This window comes from Carassius carassius, chromosome 28, assembly GCF_963082965.1.
Source record: "Carassius carassius chromosome 28, fCarCar2.1, whole genome shotgun sequence".
NCBI lineage: Eukaryota > Metazoa > Chordata > Actinopteri > Cypriniformes > Cyprinidae > Carassius > Carassius carassius.
The window spans coordinates 4,735,062-4,752,203 of NC_081782.1; the positions used below are offsets into that span (position 1 = coordinate 4,735,062).

Consider the following 17,142-nt stretch of genomic DNA (forward strand, 5'->3'; position numbering starts at 1 on the left):
AACAAATGATGGATGACAACATAATTTCTATGGCACCACAGCCCATCAATTCACATATTGTACAAACGACCAACAGCGTAAGAGGGAGGAGAGCGCAGAAACAGAACTCGGCTTGCATAGCAATGCAATAACAATAATGTCATTTTCAATCTCCGATCTCAAGAATATATTTACAGGAAACTCAATTTCCTTTTCGCAAGTTCACCAAAGCTGGGCGACTCAGATCTTAGGCCTTCCATCATTTTTTTCTTTTTTTTTTTTGTCCTCAACATTTTTCTTTTTTCTGTGAATGAATCGTTTAAGGAGGAAGGTGGGGGGGATGTTGCGAATCTTGTGGGTTGCATGTCCATCTTTACATCACATTTACAGTTTGTCCTTTTCATATATGTTTTTTCTTCTTCCTTCTGACGCTTCACGAGTCCATTGCACCAAGCAGGTGAGACATTTCCAGAACAGATAAAGGTTTCCATCAAAAGGCTCACTCTGAAAACAATACAAAGAGAACATGCCAGTCAGTTAGTTCTTTATACCGCTTTAGTAAATGTAAACCATCAACACTTGACTGGGCAAACTTTTAAACCACAAAGGTTCCAAACTTAGTAAAGCTGAACCAGAATAACATGCTCAGACTCACATAACTCTCCAGAGTACTGCGCGTTGGGCCCCATGTAGCTGCTTTCGCCCTGCTCCATGGTGGAGCGCTGGTGCTGTCCCCTTGTCCCTTCACCTTTACGAGAACCTGTTGACCCTTTAGAGGAGGCCGTCCCAGAAGAGCTGTGGCCCCCGGGAGATGGGAATGATGGTTTGTTGTATGGCAATATGGCCTCTTCTGAAAACATACAAATATCCAAGCCCACACATTTAGTGGTAAATAAATCTTTTTTTTTAAGCTTTTCCAGTTCGGAACATGTCCATGATTGGTTTCTTTCTGACTAATACTGAGGTGACCAACTCTTGCCAGCTTTGACCAAACCCTACTCATTAGCAATTTGCTCCGATGGCTAAACGAATCTCCACACCGAAGTTTAAGATGAAAATGAAGACATATGAGATCAAACCATAAGGCTTGCCCAACCCACAGCCCCCTCTGTGTCGCGCCAGATCCAGGCCTGGTTCTTTATGCTTCGTTTGGGCTGGAAACCCAGAATGGTGGATCCTAATGATCAGACAGGCACAGATGGAGCTCGGCTTCATTGCAGCATGTGTGTGTATACAGTGAAAAATGAGGGCTGGAACGATTAAGGTACATCTGTGCAAGTAAGTGTGCCTCCTGTCTGCTGGTTCCCGGAGAAGGCCTGTGTTGGCCATGGAAGAGCTCACTAAGAAGGGGAGACAAGGCAATCTGTTTGCTCCAGCTTGGCCTCCTTTACAACAGGGACCGTAAATGAATGCCAAGGGTCCACAGCTGGTGCTGTCAAACATCTGCCTCTAATGACCACGATAGCGAGATAATATTTTACAGACCTGATCTGCTGAATTAAGAGCATGTTTACTATGCCAGGCTGATTAACTCATGTGGACATATACGATCAGGTTCAGTTCTTCCATGAACACATATTTCACCATCAAGTTAAAACACCAAAATGCATTTCTGATGTCCATTAACCTGCTAAAGACCAGGCTGGTAAGAGCTGGACTAGTTGGTGAACCATTCAAATTTTAATTTTGGTTGACCAAAATGTCTTTATGGACAAGCTGGATGACCACAGAGTTCAGGAGTGTCCATTCCTGTTATGTGAGGGCCACATTAAAAAGTTTAGCGCCAACCTAACTAGAAGTTTCTGGCAAACTTGTAGACCTTGATTGGTTTTAGATGTTTTAGTTAGAGTTGGAGCTGAAAACAGGACCTTGGCCTTCCCAAGAGCAGGACTGGACAGCATGGATATGCTGGTTTGGATTCTTGGAGACTTGCTAACTAAGAATTCCTTGTTGGACAAGATAATAACTAACTTGTATCCCCTGCTTGGTACCAATATTCAAAATGCTAATTCTAATGTTGTTTCTCCTTTATGAGTCAATTTAAGATATCAATATGTCAACAGAACTCAAGTTGAGCCATCAATCATCCTACCTGAAACAGGACCGTTTTTCTGTCCTCTTCTGCTCTCCTCTCCTCTTTCTATGGATCCCAGTCTGTCCTGGGCTTGTTGGTGGCGCTCCAGTGAGGTTCGGGCCTGTCGGTCCAAGGAACTCTTCATCTCCTCCAGGCCCATCATGGGTTGCCTCTCCAAGGAGGAAGCCTTGCGGTCAGAGGGGTTGGGCATGTTCCTCGCCCCCTGGACACGAGCTGTCTGGCAGGGTGGAGGCTCTGGTGGTGGAGGCAGATCTGGGAAAGAAGCAGGATGGGCCATTTGAATTCAAAAAATAGGAACAGCATTTACATTTATGTACATTGAGTATTTATCATCATTTGACAGTAGGTGTCTTTTGTATCTAAATAAATGCCTTCAAAAGAGTAATATTGATTTCATTCTGTTTGATAAATGATTATAATGGCTTGGATATTAGCTATTGCTACATGCATTTGCTTATGACCCCATCTGTCTCCTTGAACCAATGCTGACTTCCACATTAATTCAATAAAACATACAACAGGGATCTGCCATCTACAGTAAACTGTTTTTTGGCCATCAAATGTGGTCTAAACCATAGCATACATAATTAGTTGACTGAAATATTTAGTTCTTTTGGTTGGTCTAAACCTTACCATCAGCGCTTGCATCGCGGCGGTGTGGGGCAGTGCCAGGGCCTTTGTGTTTGCGGGTGGGCCTTGCTGCCCGCTGGTGACCCAGGCTGTGTGTGCCTACCGTGCTTCCATCTGTGGAGAATGGGCTGGCAGGACGAGGTCTATGAGGTAGACCTTTATCTGCAGGAATCAAAGAGAGAATCTTGTTTAGCCCTTAATGCTACCAAAACACTACTCGCAAAAGTGATAAATGAATCTCAAAAGGGAAGTATGTAAGGATTCTCAGGTGAAGGGCAGATAGCTTGTTAGTTTTATTCAGAAGCAGCAGAATCAATCAATACATTGCATTTCTATTGCAAAGCCTGTTGGAGAAAAGGTTTAAGAATGTGGAAATGGTTTTATGGAGAACATTAAGATCATCATAGAGTCAGAAAGAGGCATGAAGTCAAACCTGCATAATAAAAAAATCTTTAGACATCTGTTTCCAGTTATTTCATTCGCTTATAGTGTAAACTGAATCACTTCACTGAAAGTGCAAGACCAAAACCCTGCTAAGTAAAAACAGTCATCACCAAAATCCACCAAGCAAAATTCATAAAGATGTTAGTATTTGCACCATGCTGTTTCACCAGGAGTTTACCAGCTTAAAATTGGAGAGCAGAAAAGAAGCAACATTCTGTTAAGCGTAAGCCATATTGCAGTCAGAACCAACACCAGATTCCAGACTCAAATTCCTGTTTCTGCTAAACCGACCTCTCTTGCTCAGGCTGGTGCCGTCCAGACGGTAACCAGCCTTGTCTGCGGCTGCCACCAGGGCCCGTGCAAAACTGCAATGGGTGAAGAGTGAGCCGTCAGAGGAGCTGCCGGCACTAGACCTTCTGCTGGAGAAGTTTCTGTCATCATCTTCTGAAGCCGAGCCCCACCCATTCACCATGGAGCCTGGAGGGGAGCGGCCGTATGGATGTTAGATTGACCAGGTTTGCTAGTTTTATAGCCCAGAACAGGACATACTCTGAGATTTTATTTTATTAATATTTAAATGCTAATAAATTATTAATGCCTTTATAAATGCAAACAGCAAACTAAATTTACCAGAATAATATTATTGGTCTTTGGTATGCTGGAAATGATAATTCTCTTATGTGGAAAAAAAATGTGTTATAAAGCACAAGTGAGCTATGTTTGATAAGAGATGAGTCAACCAGCATTATAATTATTAGGTTATGTAATGAAACTAAAAAACATAAAGATGCACACAACCAAAGTCACACAAAAAACACACAAAAAAGAAAGCAAACAAACAACAAAATCACATAAAACAAAAATTCTAAACAAAACAAAATGACTGAGGAGGGTAGACTATGTAAAATATACAATAGTCAAAAAAAAAATGTTTTTAATTAAAAAACAAAACCAAGGCCCACAAAAGTACAGAAAATAAAGACTAAAAATTAAAATGAAAGACAACAAAAACAACATAAACATGAGACAAAGAGGAAAAAAGGGAAAATAAAAAAAATACACAAAGCAAACAACAACAAAAAGTACACAATGAAGGTATGAGTCAATTAATAACTGTGACAATACATGCATAATTTATTAACATTAATGTCATTTAATAATTTTTGCTTCACTAATACAAGGTGTTTGTTTTTTTCCTTCAGTAATGCATCCTATTTCCATCCTCCATATAATCTTTCACCCGCCACCTGACTACACATCACAACCTCACTTCCTTTTGATTGCTCTGATAGGAAGGAACGCACGCACCTGCTCGTGGCCCGAGGTGAAGCAGCTGATATCACACAAGGAAACGCAGCATGATCAAAGCAACCACACGGCTACGTGCTGTTCTTATTCTTTGCCACTTGTCAGATTTATGTATTGTTTTGATTGATGGCAACCCGGTACAAACATCCTAAGGGAAGCCGATGTGAGATGGCATGACTATTGTTTAATGATCCGAGAGGAAAGTTAAGAAGGTTACAGTGGTTACTGTAGCCTGGGTTATATGTCTGGTTTCAAGATCTAGCATTGAGCTAATAAGGTTTTGGTGACAGATTTATTACATGTATTGTTATAGTTTGTAAATGATAAAATAGTTTCTATCCCACCTTAAGATGCAGAAAAAAGTTAAACCACCCAAAAGAATAAGCTCTGCATTAAAGATGCTGCTTTAAAAATGATTCATTACTTCTAATAACATATAGTTATTTAATGAATATAATGAATGGTAACACTTTATTTTAAGGTGTCCTATTATATTATCTGCAAATATAACAAAGAATTACAAAGCACCAACATAAATTTAGTTTGTTTCTCTTGTCGTAAAGAGAAAGGAGAAGAGGATGCAGACAAAAACAAAAACAAACAACACTTTCCTTGCAGTCTCTTCCTTTTAATTTCCTCAGAAACTGCATACGGCTTTGTTTCGCTAAAAAAAGTTGAGTCCCTCGAGACTGTCTCTCAGCAAACCAAGACTGCATATAATGAATTGGATGTGCTGGCATAGACAGAGGCGGGTACAGAGCTCCACATCATAGAGGACAGCTCCTGCAGAATACCTGCACTACGCCTCAGCGTCTCCTCCAGAGACGACATCCTCTCTAACATCCAGCCACCTTAAACAAATCCCTGAAAATACCACGCTTGCATTCTTCACCGTATAATAATGCTGGCAGCTGCAGAACAATAACAATTCTCTGGCCAACATAAATTTTGGATCATGTTTGCAAACCCAAATGTTTTTATACAGCAGGGCTTACCATGAACTGAACTTCCCACAAATTGTTGCTAATTTGGAGTTGGCAGTCATGAAAGACAATGTTTGAAGCTAGAATACTGTAGCTGCTATAAATATAAGGCTGATACAAAAATCGGAACATTTTTGGCTATTTTTGACAGCACTGAAGCATCTTTCCATTCCTATAATCCACTGTTAATATTCACGGCTTGACTAAATAAAGTTACGCAAGACTGTAAAACTCATCCAACACACTGCTGCTTCTAAAGCTGATTTACACGGCCCAGAGCCCTCATTTGCATATCGCTAAGCATCGTAGTCGTTCCCCTTGACAAGTAGGCGGAGACGGCCACCTCAGGACATGTGACCTTAGTCGGTGCAAGGGTTTATTGGAGCAAAGAGGACCAGGACAGTGAGCTCACTGCTCACATTACAACTTACTACACCCTCAGTATTTCACAAACTCATGGATTGTGTATGCGATAAATGAGACACAATAAAAAAAATGCTCCATTGATCTTTATTTCATCTTAACTAAGCTGCCCAAAAGAAACATTTGTTAAAATGGTTTTATTCTCTTCAGAAAGGACAAATCTCAGCCTCTGGGTCTCGCAGTAACCCAGCACTAGTGTAGTGTCAGTGTGGTGCTTCTACTGTGGGCAAAAAAAAAGGACACTGGTGGAAGAAAGAAGTGAAAGGAAGCTGTCGAGAGTCTTACAGGAGGACACAGCCACCTGAACAGCGCTTGCTTTGTGTTTCTCCAGATATTTCAGTCCAGAGAGGTGTCAGAGATGACCCTATACTACAGCGTTCAGGGGAAAATGCACCTCAGAGGTCCAGTCCAGTGAAAGAGACTCTAAATCAATCAATCTATCTATCTATCTATCTATCTATCTATCTATCTATCTATCTATCTATCTATCTATCTATCTATCTATCTATCTATCTATCTATCTATCTATCTATCTACCTACCTACCTACCTACCTACCTATCTATCTATCTATGTCTGTCTGTCTGTCTGTCCACCCAAGACGATGCATACAAGTGCAATGATAATGAATACATCTCTGCCCGATTAGAGGAACAACACTGGCCCATTTTGCCTCAGTCCTGTGGTAAATTGGAGAACAGAGGACTTTTAGATTCTAACCCCACAATTTCATACCCTTCACGTGTCCCCTATGGCAGACGGCCCATAAAACCCTTCAGTAAGTGGTAAAATGGAAATGTATAATACAGTAAAGTCAGTAATATTGTGAACTATTATTTAAATTTTTGAGGTTTAGTCCAGTTTATCTGAAAATACTCACTTAACTCTGTGGTGGCCTTGTTTTTATTCTTTTAGTTTTTTACTTCTTATAACTGTGATTAGAATTTATTCCCAAATGCCTGAACAAACTGGATTTCAGTGCAGCCATTTTCAGGTGAGGTGGGAGTAAACACAAGCACCCGCCACACACGTGAGAGCATAATGACAAACAATCAAGCTATTGTCAGACAAGCTGAGCAAAACAGTATTTTACCATGCTAGGGCAAACAAAGCCACCACATGCGGTACACTTGTGAATAAACCATGACCGGTTCCCATATAAACATCAGCAGTACAATCTTAAAGTGCCCGCTGGACTGAAATATGCTGCTTTTAGATTAGAGATCAGTACCTCTGTTTTACTGTCTTATCTTTATGCCACACATGCTGTTGAATGGTAATTGATCATATATTTTGGTGTCGCTGACCAAATGTACTGCATTTTAATTAACCTTTTAAATAAAAAAAATTTAAAAGGTTTTTGAAGTAGATTTTTGTCTCTACCATCCATGAGCGGGTTCAAACTGAGTCCTGAAATGATTTAACAGAGAAAGAAATCCCAGATTACGAAGACGTCGGATGAGATAATGAACAAATGAAATGACCAACCCTGCACTGAAAGAATCCAGTCTGCACAGGACATTTAACTATGCACCCAACTCAATAGTTCAAAGGGCTTTATGCTCTTTTTGAAGAACTTTAGAATGTTTCCTCAAACTAGAAATTCATATAAATGGGAAATTAATCACAAAAATGTATGCTTACCCGTAACAGAGCTGTCCAAGTTGTCCATGCTGGAGCCTGGCGTGTGTTCGATGCCCCTAATTGGTGGCGACATCTCATATCCTTCATCCTCCTCCTCATCGTCATCTTCGTCAGGAAGGTCTGTCTCAATATCAGACACTAGGGTGCTGGAGATGTAACCCACAGGCGGTGCAGGGGCCTGGGGTGGGTAAGGCCCAACCTGCATGTGCCTAAAGAGAATTCAAGAAGTCAAACATGAACATACCACGCTTCTTTGCATAGCCAAGCAAGAGCTTCAATGGTTGTCAGAAGGAGACAAAGGGTGTCAATGAGCGACAAGCCTAAACAAAAGAGATACGCGTGGGGTGTGCTGTCTGTCAGGTGAAATTTGGTATTCCTAGAACATTCCTTGTCATCTCTCCGATGAATTGGGACAATTCAGCTAATTCAGCAGTGCCACGGTTTGCATGCTAACACAATGACCTACTAATTGCAGCTTGAAGAGGATACAATGGCAAACACCACAGGCATGTCTTTGCTGTGGCTGTCACCCATTAGACAGCTAGGTTCGATGACAGACCTACTGTGTGTCTATATATATATATATGTGTGTGTGTGTGTGTGTGTGTCGGTGTGTATTTGTGCAGTGCTGCTGCTGCTTTGATGCGGTCTGTGCCAGGATTTGGATATAATTATGGGCTCTTCCCAGTCGTCACAAATGTTCTATGAGCAACATACTCATTATGGTGGTAACATGACATCTTCCTCCTGACAAGTAGAGGCCGTTTCCTCGCAGTGCTGACTGTAATAAGCAGAAGTTGGTTTCTCTTGGAAAGAAAATTTGAAGCATGGCTTTAGCATTGGGGCTTTATTAGAATGCGTTACGCAGTATGGGAGGAACGACTATCAGTTGTTTTCATATTTAATTTAGCTACATTCACTTTTTTCATTTAAATCATGCTCCTATTGAAAATTACTAACACATGTGGTGCAATAAAAACTTCTTTTTTTTTTGGTTTAATTCAGTTGTGGGTAAAAAGGAAGCCAGTTAAGTAAAAAAACAACAACAACAACAACAACAACAAAAACAGCTCTTTGAATCTTTGAAGTTATTTAGTCATTTTTATATTTTATAATTGCATTTAGTGCCTCTAGTGAAGAGGTGCTCAAACTTTTGTACGTTTTGGAATGTAAGTGTTGCATTATACCAAAGTTTTTTAAACTGTAATATTTTAAAATCAAATTCACTTATATTATCCAGTGCATCGAGATCTTACCAAGTCTGTTTAGCCATGTCCAACTGGTAAGCACGGGTTAGCTCATCTAGGTGGGATTGGAGCATGGGCTGTATTTCTTCCCGTGGGGATGGGCTCAGTGTGGCTGTGGACTGCTTTCCAAAGGAAACTGTTGCTGGGGAGGAGGCCACACCCCTTATGGGAGGAGTGGGCACCCGTTCTTCCTCTTCCTCCAGCTCATCCTCTAAACCCTGATGGAGGTATGTCTGCATGGGCAAGGGTGGGCCCCAACCATCACTATCATATCTGAAACAAATGAGCATAGAACCAAAATGAAAACAGACCACAGACAGGTCCCTGTGGCACCCCACAATCAGCTGTGTGTTAGGCAAGAGAGAAAGGAATTTTGTTTTCTTTTAAAATGTTAGTCTAGCCAACAGTTATGGATATAGTGAGACTCAGGTCTAGCAACATAGTGGTAATGATGTAAATCTTGGGTTAAATCTAGAGGGATTTTCTCAGCTTTCCTTTTTCTTTAATGCAGGCTGATCTGGCAGACTGGCTGTGTTTTCTTATTTCCCAGAACTGTGCTTATACATGCTGAAATAATACATGTCATAAAGCCAACGTTCATTAGAGGAATTTGTCAGTGCACATCCCGTAGGACATTACAGTTTTAATCTGAAGCCATTAAAGACAGTGGCGAGATTTACTGCATAGAAGACTACTCATTTGCCAGAGAGCCTATTAAGCCCGATGACTCTCCGAGATAGAAATTAACAGGGTTGAAAGGCAAGCACATCTCTCCAGCAGGGTTTTTAATTTGTATCAACCACCTTCATGTTTTCTTCTAACTGTACAGATGGGGCAACGCTCTAGTCAGACAAGAGTGGAGAGCTGACGTATGTGAAAATTTATTAAAAGTTGCTGAGTGTGAACAGTTTGTAAAACAGGGTTTTAATATTACATCTTGTCTATTTATAATGGACAACAAATCAATCATTTAGTGCTAGTGGCCTGATTAACTTTCTAAGGAATAAATAAATCCCATAAGCAGATTTTTAAATAATATCTTAGCTAGCAAGAACAAAGATTTGAACAAATTCTTACAAACATCATGGCCGATTTTATTTTAAACCACCATTTTTACTTGAAAAATCCAAAGCCTAATTACATGGATCATAATCTCTTTATATATATTATAGATGTGATCATTGAATTTGCCTCTATAACTTGTACTAAGTAGAGCTGAATGAGTGACTCTGAACCCTACCCTCCTCCGTCATGGTGCTCTGAGGCATAGTGGTCCATCTCTGTGCCTGGAAGAGGGTGGACAGGAGGGGGAGGGAGTGGAACATTAGCCCAGTTAGAGCCATTCATCTTGGTGGGCTTGGAGTTTGCTTTGGTCTTCTTCTTCCTTCCGCCTTTCCCACCTAAAATAGTAAAAGTTGGGGATATCTGTTAAAGCCTGAATGTAGAATGATGCCATGTGATTAGCCAATTTCCATGTTTTCACCTTAAAAAGTAAATCAATTTATTCCCCACATGACATGTGCTTGAAATTCTCTATTCTAGTGAGGGCTCTTGCAATGCCACTGTCATATGCAATTACTTGTATGTTAGAATGTACAACTGCAACTGCTTTCAAAATGTTCCCAAGCCAACACGGCCATAAAAGCAATCTCAAGGCTTCACGGCGAAAGAAACAATTTGCAGCATGTCAATGGCTCAAAGACTGAAGTCTAAAAAATAAATAAATAAAAAATACTGAAAAAAACCTTTGATCTCCTTTTAACTATGATTGCTATTCATGCAGCTTGCTTGAATAACTTTGCTTACAACTCTGGTTCTACTCTACGAATGTGCACTTTTCTTTACTCTTAGAAAAAGTACTGGGAAAGAAACAGAACGTGTCAAAGGTGGAAAGAAAAAAGGCTGTTGAACTTGAATATGTTGCATCCTCAATCTCCCTGGACAAAAGATTTGGTAAATCACACAGTTGCCCAAGAACTAGTACGAAGGATAGTAATTAATCACCTTTCTGTCACAATCTAATTAACAAAACCATCTAAATGTAACGGCCATGCCAGATGAAGACATTTGGGACGAGGAAGTGATGTATATGCGTGTCCTCCACAGACTTCATGCAGAGGCGGCAGGATTCATTACTGTAAATTATTAATGCCGCCGCTGGCAAACTCGACATGACCAGTGCGTTGCTGCATGTTGCCAGATCCTCCCGCATTTCAAGCCAGGCATAAAATAGCTGAAGCTGATGGAGTCAGACACATGGCCAAATGCAAATGGGAGGGAAAACCTTCACTGGCAGCACTTTTGCTGTATGGGATCCTATCTGTCATCATCTGCCTCTGTCTGCCAATGGCCTCTAATCGTCCCTGCCGCCTCAAAATGTTCCGATTCAGGCAGCCCTGTGGTTTCAAACATCATGTTATTTAATATGATGCCAGGACTTTGACAGGGCTATACATTAAGTCCAAAAAACTCTTTATAAAAGCCATGCTGAATCAAATTCAAGGGCTATGAATAGACTATCTTCCCTGGATCTTCAAGGAATATTCCACCCAAAAATGAAAATGATGATGTTGTTGCAAAACCATATGACTTTCTTTCTTCAGTGAAAACCAAAAAAAGAAATTTGAAGAATTGTGCTATTCAATGAGCTGAATTAAAGACTGAGACTGTCACGCTTTAAAAAAAGATGCAATTGCAACATAAAAGTGGTCCCAATGATTAGTACTTTATGATTTAATAATAATTAAATAATGATCATATATAACTAGTTCTTCTTTGTGCATTTAGAAAGTTTACGAAACGCGTTCTTTTGAATCTATTCAAACTACCGTTTTAAGATCACAGAACCCAGTTCAGACCAGCATTTGTGAACTGGTTTGACCAAACGATTAATAACTGATCCAGTTCATAAAACCATGCCTAACTAAATTGCTCACAAAATGGACTGATATGGCTTTTTAAGTTCAGTCAGTTTTGTTACTGTTAACAAAAAATAAAAAACATTACAATTGTTTTTATTAATTTAAAAATAATTGTGTGTCAAAATTATGAATCCACACAGGTTTGGAACAACTTGAAAGTGAGTGTTTTCAAAATATTCATTTTTGGGTGCACGGTTCCTTTAAGAAAAACAAAAACAAGTGTGAAAGAGCAAGCGCAAGAGGATGAGTTCTGTAGCTATGCACAGTTTAAGGCATATTTGTCATATGGTCGCTGACGTTTATGATATTCTCAGCAGTCAGCCTATTACAGAGCGTTCTCATCGCCGGAACTTCTCGCTGACGGTGCGCTATTGTTCCGACGGCCGAGGGAGAGCGTGAGACATCAGGAGTCTTGCGGAGGGATGGAAGTGTCAAATGAAGATGAATAAAGCACGCTAGTAATAAAAAAAATAACAACAGGCTAGAGGCAGAAGTGGCTGGAGTGGGGGGAAGTAATTGGGTTTCCTAATCGTTCCTCTGGGTGACGCGCAGCGTCAGCCAATAAATGAAGAGATGGCGTGATCATTCAATCACTCCCTTTCTCTTTCCTCCTTTCTTTCTCCCTCTGTTTGTTGAGTAGAGGGCATCAATAATGTAAACGAGTCTCTGCTGAGGAGTCAGGGGAAATCCTGAAATTACCAATATAAGAAATGTGAGGAAAACAGACAGGAAGGGTGCAGTGGGACAGCAGTGACTCGACTGACAAACATGAGGTCGCTTTCAGAATGAGGCCGAACCAGGCTAGCAAAGAGGCAAAGGAATGTTTCATAACTTATAAAGATACACACCTTTAACACATCAATGAGAGCTTGCTCAACTCGGACCTGTTCTGTCTTGTACAATGAATTATGATCTAATTCTAAGTTATGGTAGGAAAAAGTAGTAATAACATTATTTGAAAATCATTTGCTTTTAATGGGGCAGTACAAATACTTGTGAAAATGCATGTGTTTTTGATTAGTAAAAGAGAGTTTTTCAGTTTTCTTAAGAAAAGCTGTGAATTTTGACTCAAAACACATGCGCGACAGCAAACATGCCCTCTGAAAGTGGGCAAAACATGTTTTACAGTTTTTACTCTCTTTAAACACATTTAAATTAATTAAAAACCTGACAGGTGCTAAAAGTAACATGGTCTCTGATATGAACATGATATACTGTAAAGTGAGATCCCAACATGTAAAAAAAAATAGTTTTACGCACTGATTAAAACAGATGAAAAGGTTCTGTGTTGAAAAGATACACCAATTCCCCGAATCAGAATTATTCGGGATAGTAAGCCAAAATGGTATCTTAATTAAGACTTAACTCACTACTGTTACCTACTAAGGAAGATGTGTTAATTAATCAGTATGTAATACAATTTTATGATTATGTTAAGTAACAGATAGCTAATCAATAACCAATATATTCTGTCATACCTCCTGAAGAACTGCTATTAATTGTCCACTAGTTAAGGTTCAAGAAAAATAACTATGAAATAACTACTAATGAACAGTTATACACAATTACATTGAATTGTGACACTTTCATATAAATGTTATTAGCAGAAGTAGTAGGAGTATGAAAATGCAATATTAATAAATGCAATACATTTTATAGAGGATTTGTCTGTGTAGTGAATTGTTTTGTGAGTGTGTTAGCTTCTGATAGGAACCCCACCACCACTCAAGTGCCTTGCGATTATTACCTTAGTTTTTATACTTTATATACAGTACTGTATGTGTGCCTTCTCAGCATATACCACATGATACATTCATTCAATCCCTGTATGTAAGGCACGGATTAAGGGGAAATACAAGTAGCCAATTAGTAATTAATAAAGAATTATCAAATAATTCTCCAAGACTTATTTCGAACCTGAAAAAGTAGGCCTTTTCTAAAGTGAAAATAATAGAAACCCATTAGTAATTAATAAAGAATTATTAAATAATTTAGCAAGAATTACTTAGAACCTGAAACAGTATTCTAAAGTGAAAACATAGGGAACCCATTAGTAATTAATAACGAATTATCAAATAATTCTGCAGGACCTATTTCGCACCTGAAACGGTAGGCCTGTTCTAAAGTGAAAATATTGGGAACCCATTAGTAATTAATAAAGAATTATTAGATAATTGCGCAATGATTACCTAGAACCTGGAACAGTATTCTTAAGTGAAAATATTGGGAACCCATTAGTAATTAATAAATAATTATCAAATAATTCTGCAGGACTTATTTCAAACCTGAAAAGTAGGCCTATTCTAAAGTGAAAATATTGGGAACCCATGAGTAATTAATAAATAATTATCAAATAATTCTGCAGGACCTATTTCGCACCTGAAACAGTAGGCCTATTCTAAAGTGAAATTATAGTTAAGCCTTTAGTAATCAGATAATTCTGCAGGAATTACTTAGAACCTAAAACAGTATTCTAAAGTGAACCTATTAGTAAACAATAATTACTACATAATTTTGACTAAAATCAAACACACACTAAAACTTTTTGAAAAAAGTTATCATAAACTTTGTAAAATACACGGCACAACTTGTTTACGATCTTTATTTTATAATCAAAAGTTAAACATTTACTGTGGCAGCAAACAAAATGCATATTTCATTTACATTATAGGCTAATAAGTGGACTGTAACAAAGTTGTTACTGTAGTAGTACTTTGTACTTGTCCTTTTACTCAAGTAATTTTGAAAATGAACAGGCCTACTTATAATTTTACTGGAGTAATATTTTATTGGGGTATCTGTACTTTTACTCAAGTAATTGATATGTGGGCCACAGCCTGATTATTATAGTGACTATTTGCGTATAACTGTTCAGTAGTAGTTATTTCATAGTTATTTTTCTTGAACCTTAACTAGTACAAAATTAATAGTAGTTCTTCAGGAGGTATGACAGAATATATTAGTTATTGATTAGCTAACTGTAATTTAACACAATTATAAAATTATATTAGATACTGATTAGTTAACACATCTTCCTTAGTAGTTAACAGTAGTGAGTTAAGTCTGTATGTATGTAAACCTTGATGTAAAGATCTCAATTTCAAAAAATTGTTGTGGTCCAGAGTAAATTAAAATAATATTTCACAATATTACTCTTTTTGCTGTATTTTTACATTTGAATGGTAGTGTATATTTTCAAAAAAGCATGATCTGTATCATTTGTCTGAATGCTAAATAATAAAATACGACAACAGTTTTCATGTTAATCAGGTTGCTACATACAGTTTAAAGTGATATCACATTATATCTTTACAGTCCTTAAAATGCTGTACAAAAGTTAAACAAGATCCGAATGTTTCAATTTGTTCAACTGATCTCTATCTTCTAAACAATCCTCGCCTGAAGAGGTTGAGATGTTTGACCTAAATCTACCCTTGGAGTCCTAATTGTAGCCCATGAAACACTTGAGCCAGATGCTTGGAGAGCTTCCCATCTAATGTCTGAGGCTGCGTTGGATTACTGCACAGTTAAAGCACTGGCATGAAACTTGATTAGAGAGGAGAAAGAGAGGCACATGGACAGCGAGACAAGAGGATGGGGGCCGTCTCCATGTCCTATAAATGACATTGTAATTTTCAGTACATGAATTTTATTGCAGCTTGTAACCATTAAAGGGAGGAATCGGCTCAGATCAAGCTGCTGGAGTGCGTGTGTGCATTTCCGAGTGGTTTCCTTTATGTTGCAACAGTAACCTATGACAAAACAAACCTCTGCTTAAATCAAAAACACACTGACATTGTTAACACAAGGTTAATGACAATGTCAAAAGATGCATTTCTGGAGTTACAGCGTTTGCAACAGGTCAAACTGAGCAAGAAGATAAAGGCTGAATGGATTGTGTCATGCACCATTTCTGCTTCACATGTGAAAAGTGCTGTGAGGAACCAAAGGAGAAGAGCAGAAATGCTTGATTTTAAATTTTGCCTTTTAACCCTCTAATGCTATTCAGTCATTTCTTACTGGAAAATTGGTAAAGGTTTTGGCATTGCTATGTGAACACACACACACACACACACACAAAAAAATCAACGATATGATTAAGAAAAAGTTAAATGGTCCTGAAAAAAAGTCACACTTCGTCGTAATTTAGTCGTTCTGTTCATGGTCAATAAAGACTGAACTTGAAATGAATAGAATGTGAATTCATCTAGTGAGTGTTTAGTCAAAATTTGACTGAAAATTAATTTTTTAGAGATTACTTTAAATTTGGAAAAAAACTTTTTCTAAAAAACTTTAGATTTATGTGCATTTTGAGAGTAAAACATGTTTTGGAACATATTTCGTATAAATTTACAAATAGTACTGTGCATTTTCAATACTAATGAACTTTTTTCACTTTTTAATTTCAGCAATAATCTGCCAGTTGTCTTCTTTTAAAAGAGACCAAACAAAGCATTTAAGATTTTATGACAGTTTCAGTTGAAAATGTTATGCTTGTGGTGAACAGGTAATAAATGAATCATAACTATTCCATAAATATAGAAGTACTTTAAAAATCCCCTAAAAACACAAAATATTACATACAGAAACATTACTGACTTAAAATATCATGCATTTACTAAATAATAAAGAAAAATAAAAACAGAAAAAGAAAGAACCAAAGGGTTAAAGAAAGAATTTATGTCATCTAAATATCATTACGCAAATGTCAGTGCTCAGAATTCCCTAATATCACAGCAGAATCATATTTTAGTAGAAACCAGGACTTTTCTGTCCAGGCCATCACACAATGGCTGTAGATCCAGTCGACTTGACTACAAGGAACACAGTTTTTACACAAAAATTATATTATCAACAGTAAAGAGCAGGAGTCATGGCGTGTGCACCACGGTTAGTGGAGGTGAAAGGGGAGAGGGGTAGACTGAAGGAAAGATGCGGGTGGGCTGCTGACCCTGGGCCGGTGAAATACCAACCTGACAGACTGTTGCTCCGATCTGAGCTGTTGTGGGAGCTGGTGGTGCTGAAATCCTGTGATTGGTTGTGCGGCATTCTATTACACAATCCGTCAGCCAATCGGTAGTCAGGAATGAAAAGGAGTGCTAGTGGAGGCGAAGGGCAAAAAAGTGGCATCAGGTGGAGGGCAAGATGGCACAAGCGCATGCAAGGGCGTGCAGTTAGAGCAACAAGCAAAGCACCGATCTCACACACAACCCTGTACTGTATTTAAAAATCCTTTTCTTTCTAACTGAACAATGCTTAGAAAATTTTAAAAGAAATACAAATAAAATGAAATAAGTAAAATTATTCTTTTAAAATAAATACAATTCAAATAAAAGTATTTCATTGTATTATTTATTATAAACAATTATAATGCATATAATTTATAAAGTATTATATATTTATAAGTAGTAATACTTAAAAATGATTTATAAAGATATTTAATAAAAGAGTCTATAAAAAAATAAATGT

General features: G+C 38.2%; 1 protein-coding gene across 10 annotated transcripts in view; it reads right to left on the minus strand.

Moving 5' to 3' along the window:
- Positions 1–471: 471 nt before the first annotated feature.
- LOC132107756 (roundabout homolog 2-like) overlaps positions 472–17,142 on the minus strand; it is a 386,527-nt gene continuing 369,856 nt past the window's right edge. For 6 of the 10 annotated variants that reach the window (XM_059513943.1, XM_059513940.1, XM_059513942.1 and 3 more), the window contains 9 exons: positions 16,647–16,772; positions 9,993–10,152; positions 8,762–9,025; positions 7,506–7,714; positions 3,440–3,625; positions 2,708–2,866; positions 2,072–2,326; positions 635–829; positions 472–483 (listed from right to left, as the gene is read on the minus strand). In XM_059513943.1, coding sequence (XP_059369926.1) covers positions 482–483; positions 635–829; positions 2,072–2,326; positions 2,708–2,866; positions 3,440–3,625; positions 7,506–7,714; positions 8,762–9,025; positions 9,993–10,152; positions 16,647–16,772 — 1,556 coding nt within the window. In that variant the 3' untranslated portion in view covers positions 472–481. The remainder of the gene's footprint in view (positions 484–634; positions 830–2,071; positions 2,327–2,707; positions 2,867–3,439; positions 3,626–7,505; positions 7,715–8,761; positions 9,026–9,992; positions 10,153–16,646; positions 16,773–17,142) is intronic. The other 4 variants (XM_059513947.1, XM_059513946.1, XM_059513945.1 and 1 more) reach the window with 2 other exon arrangements.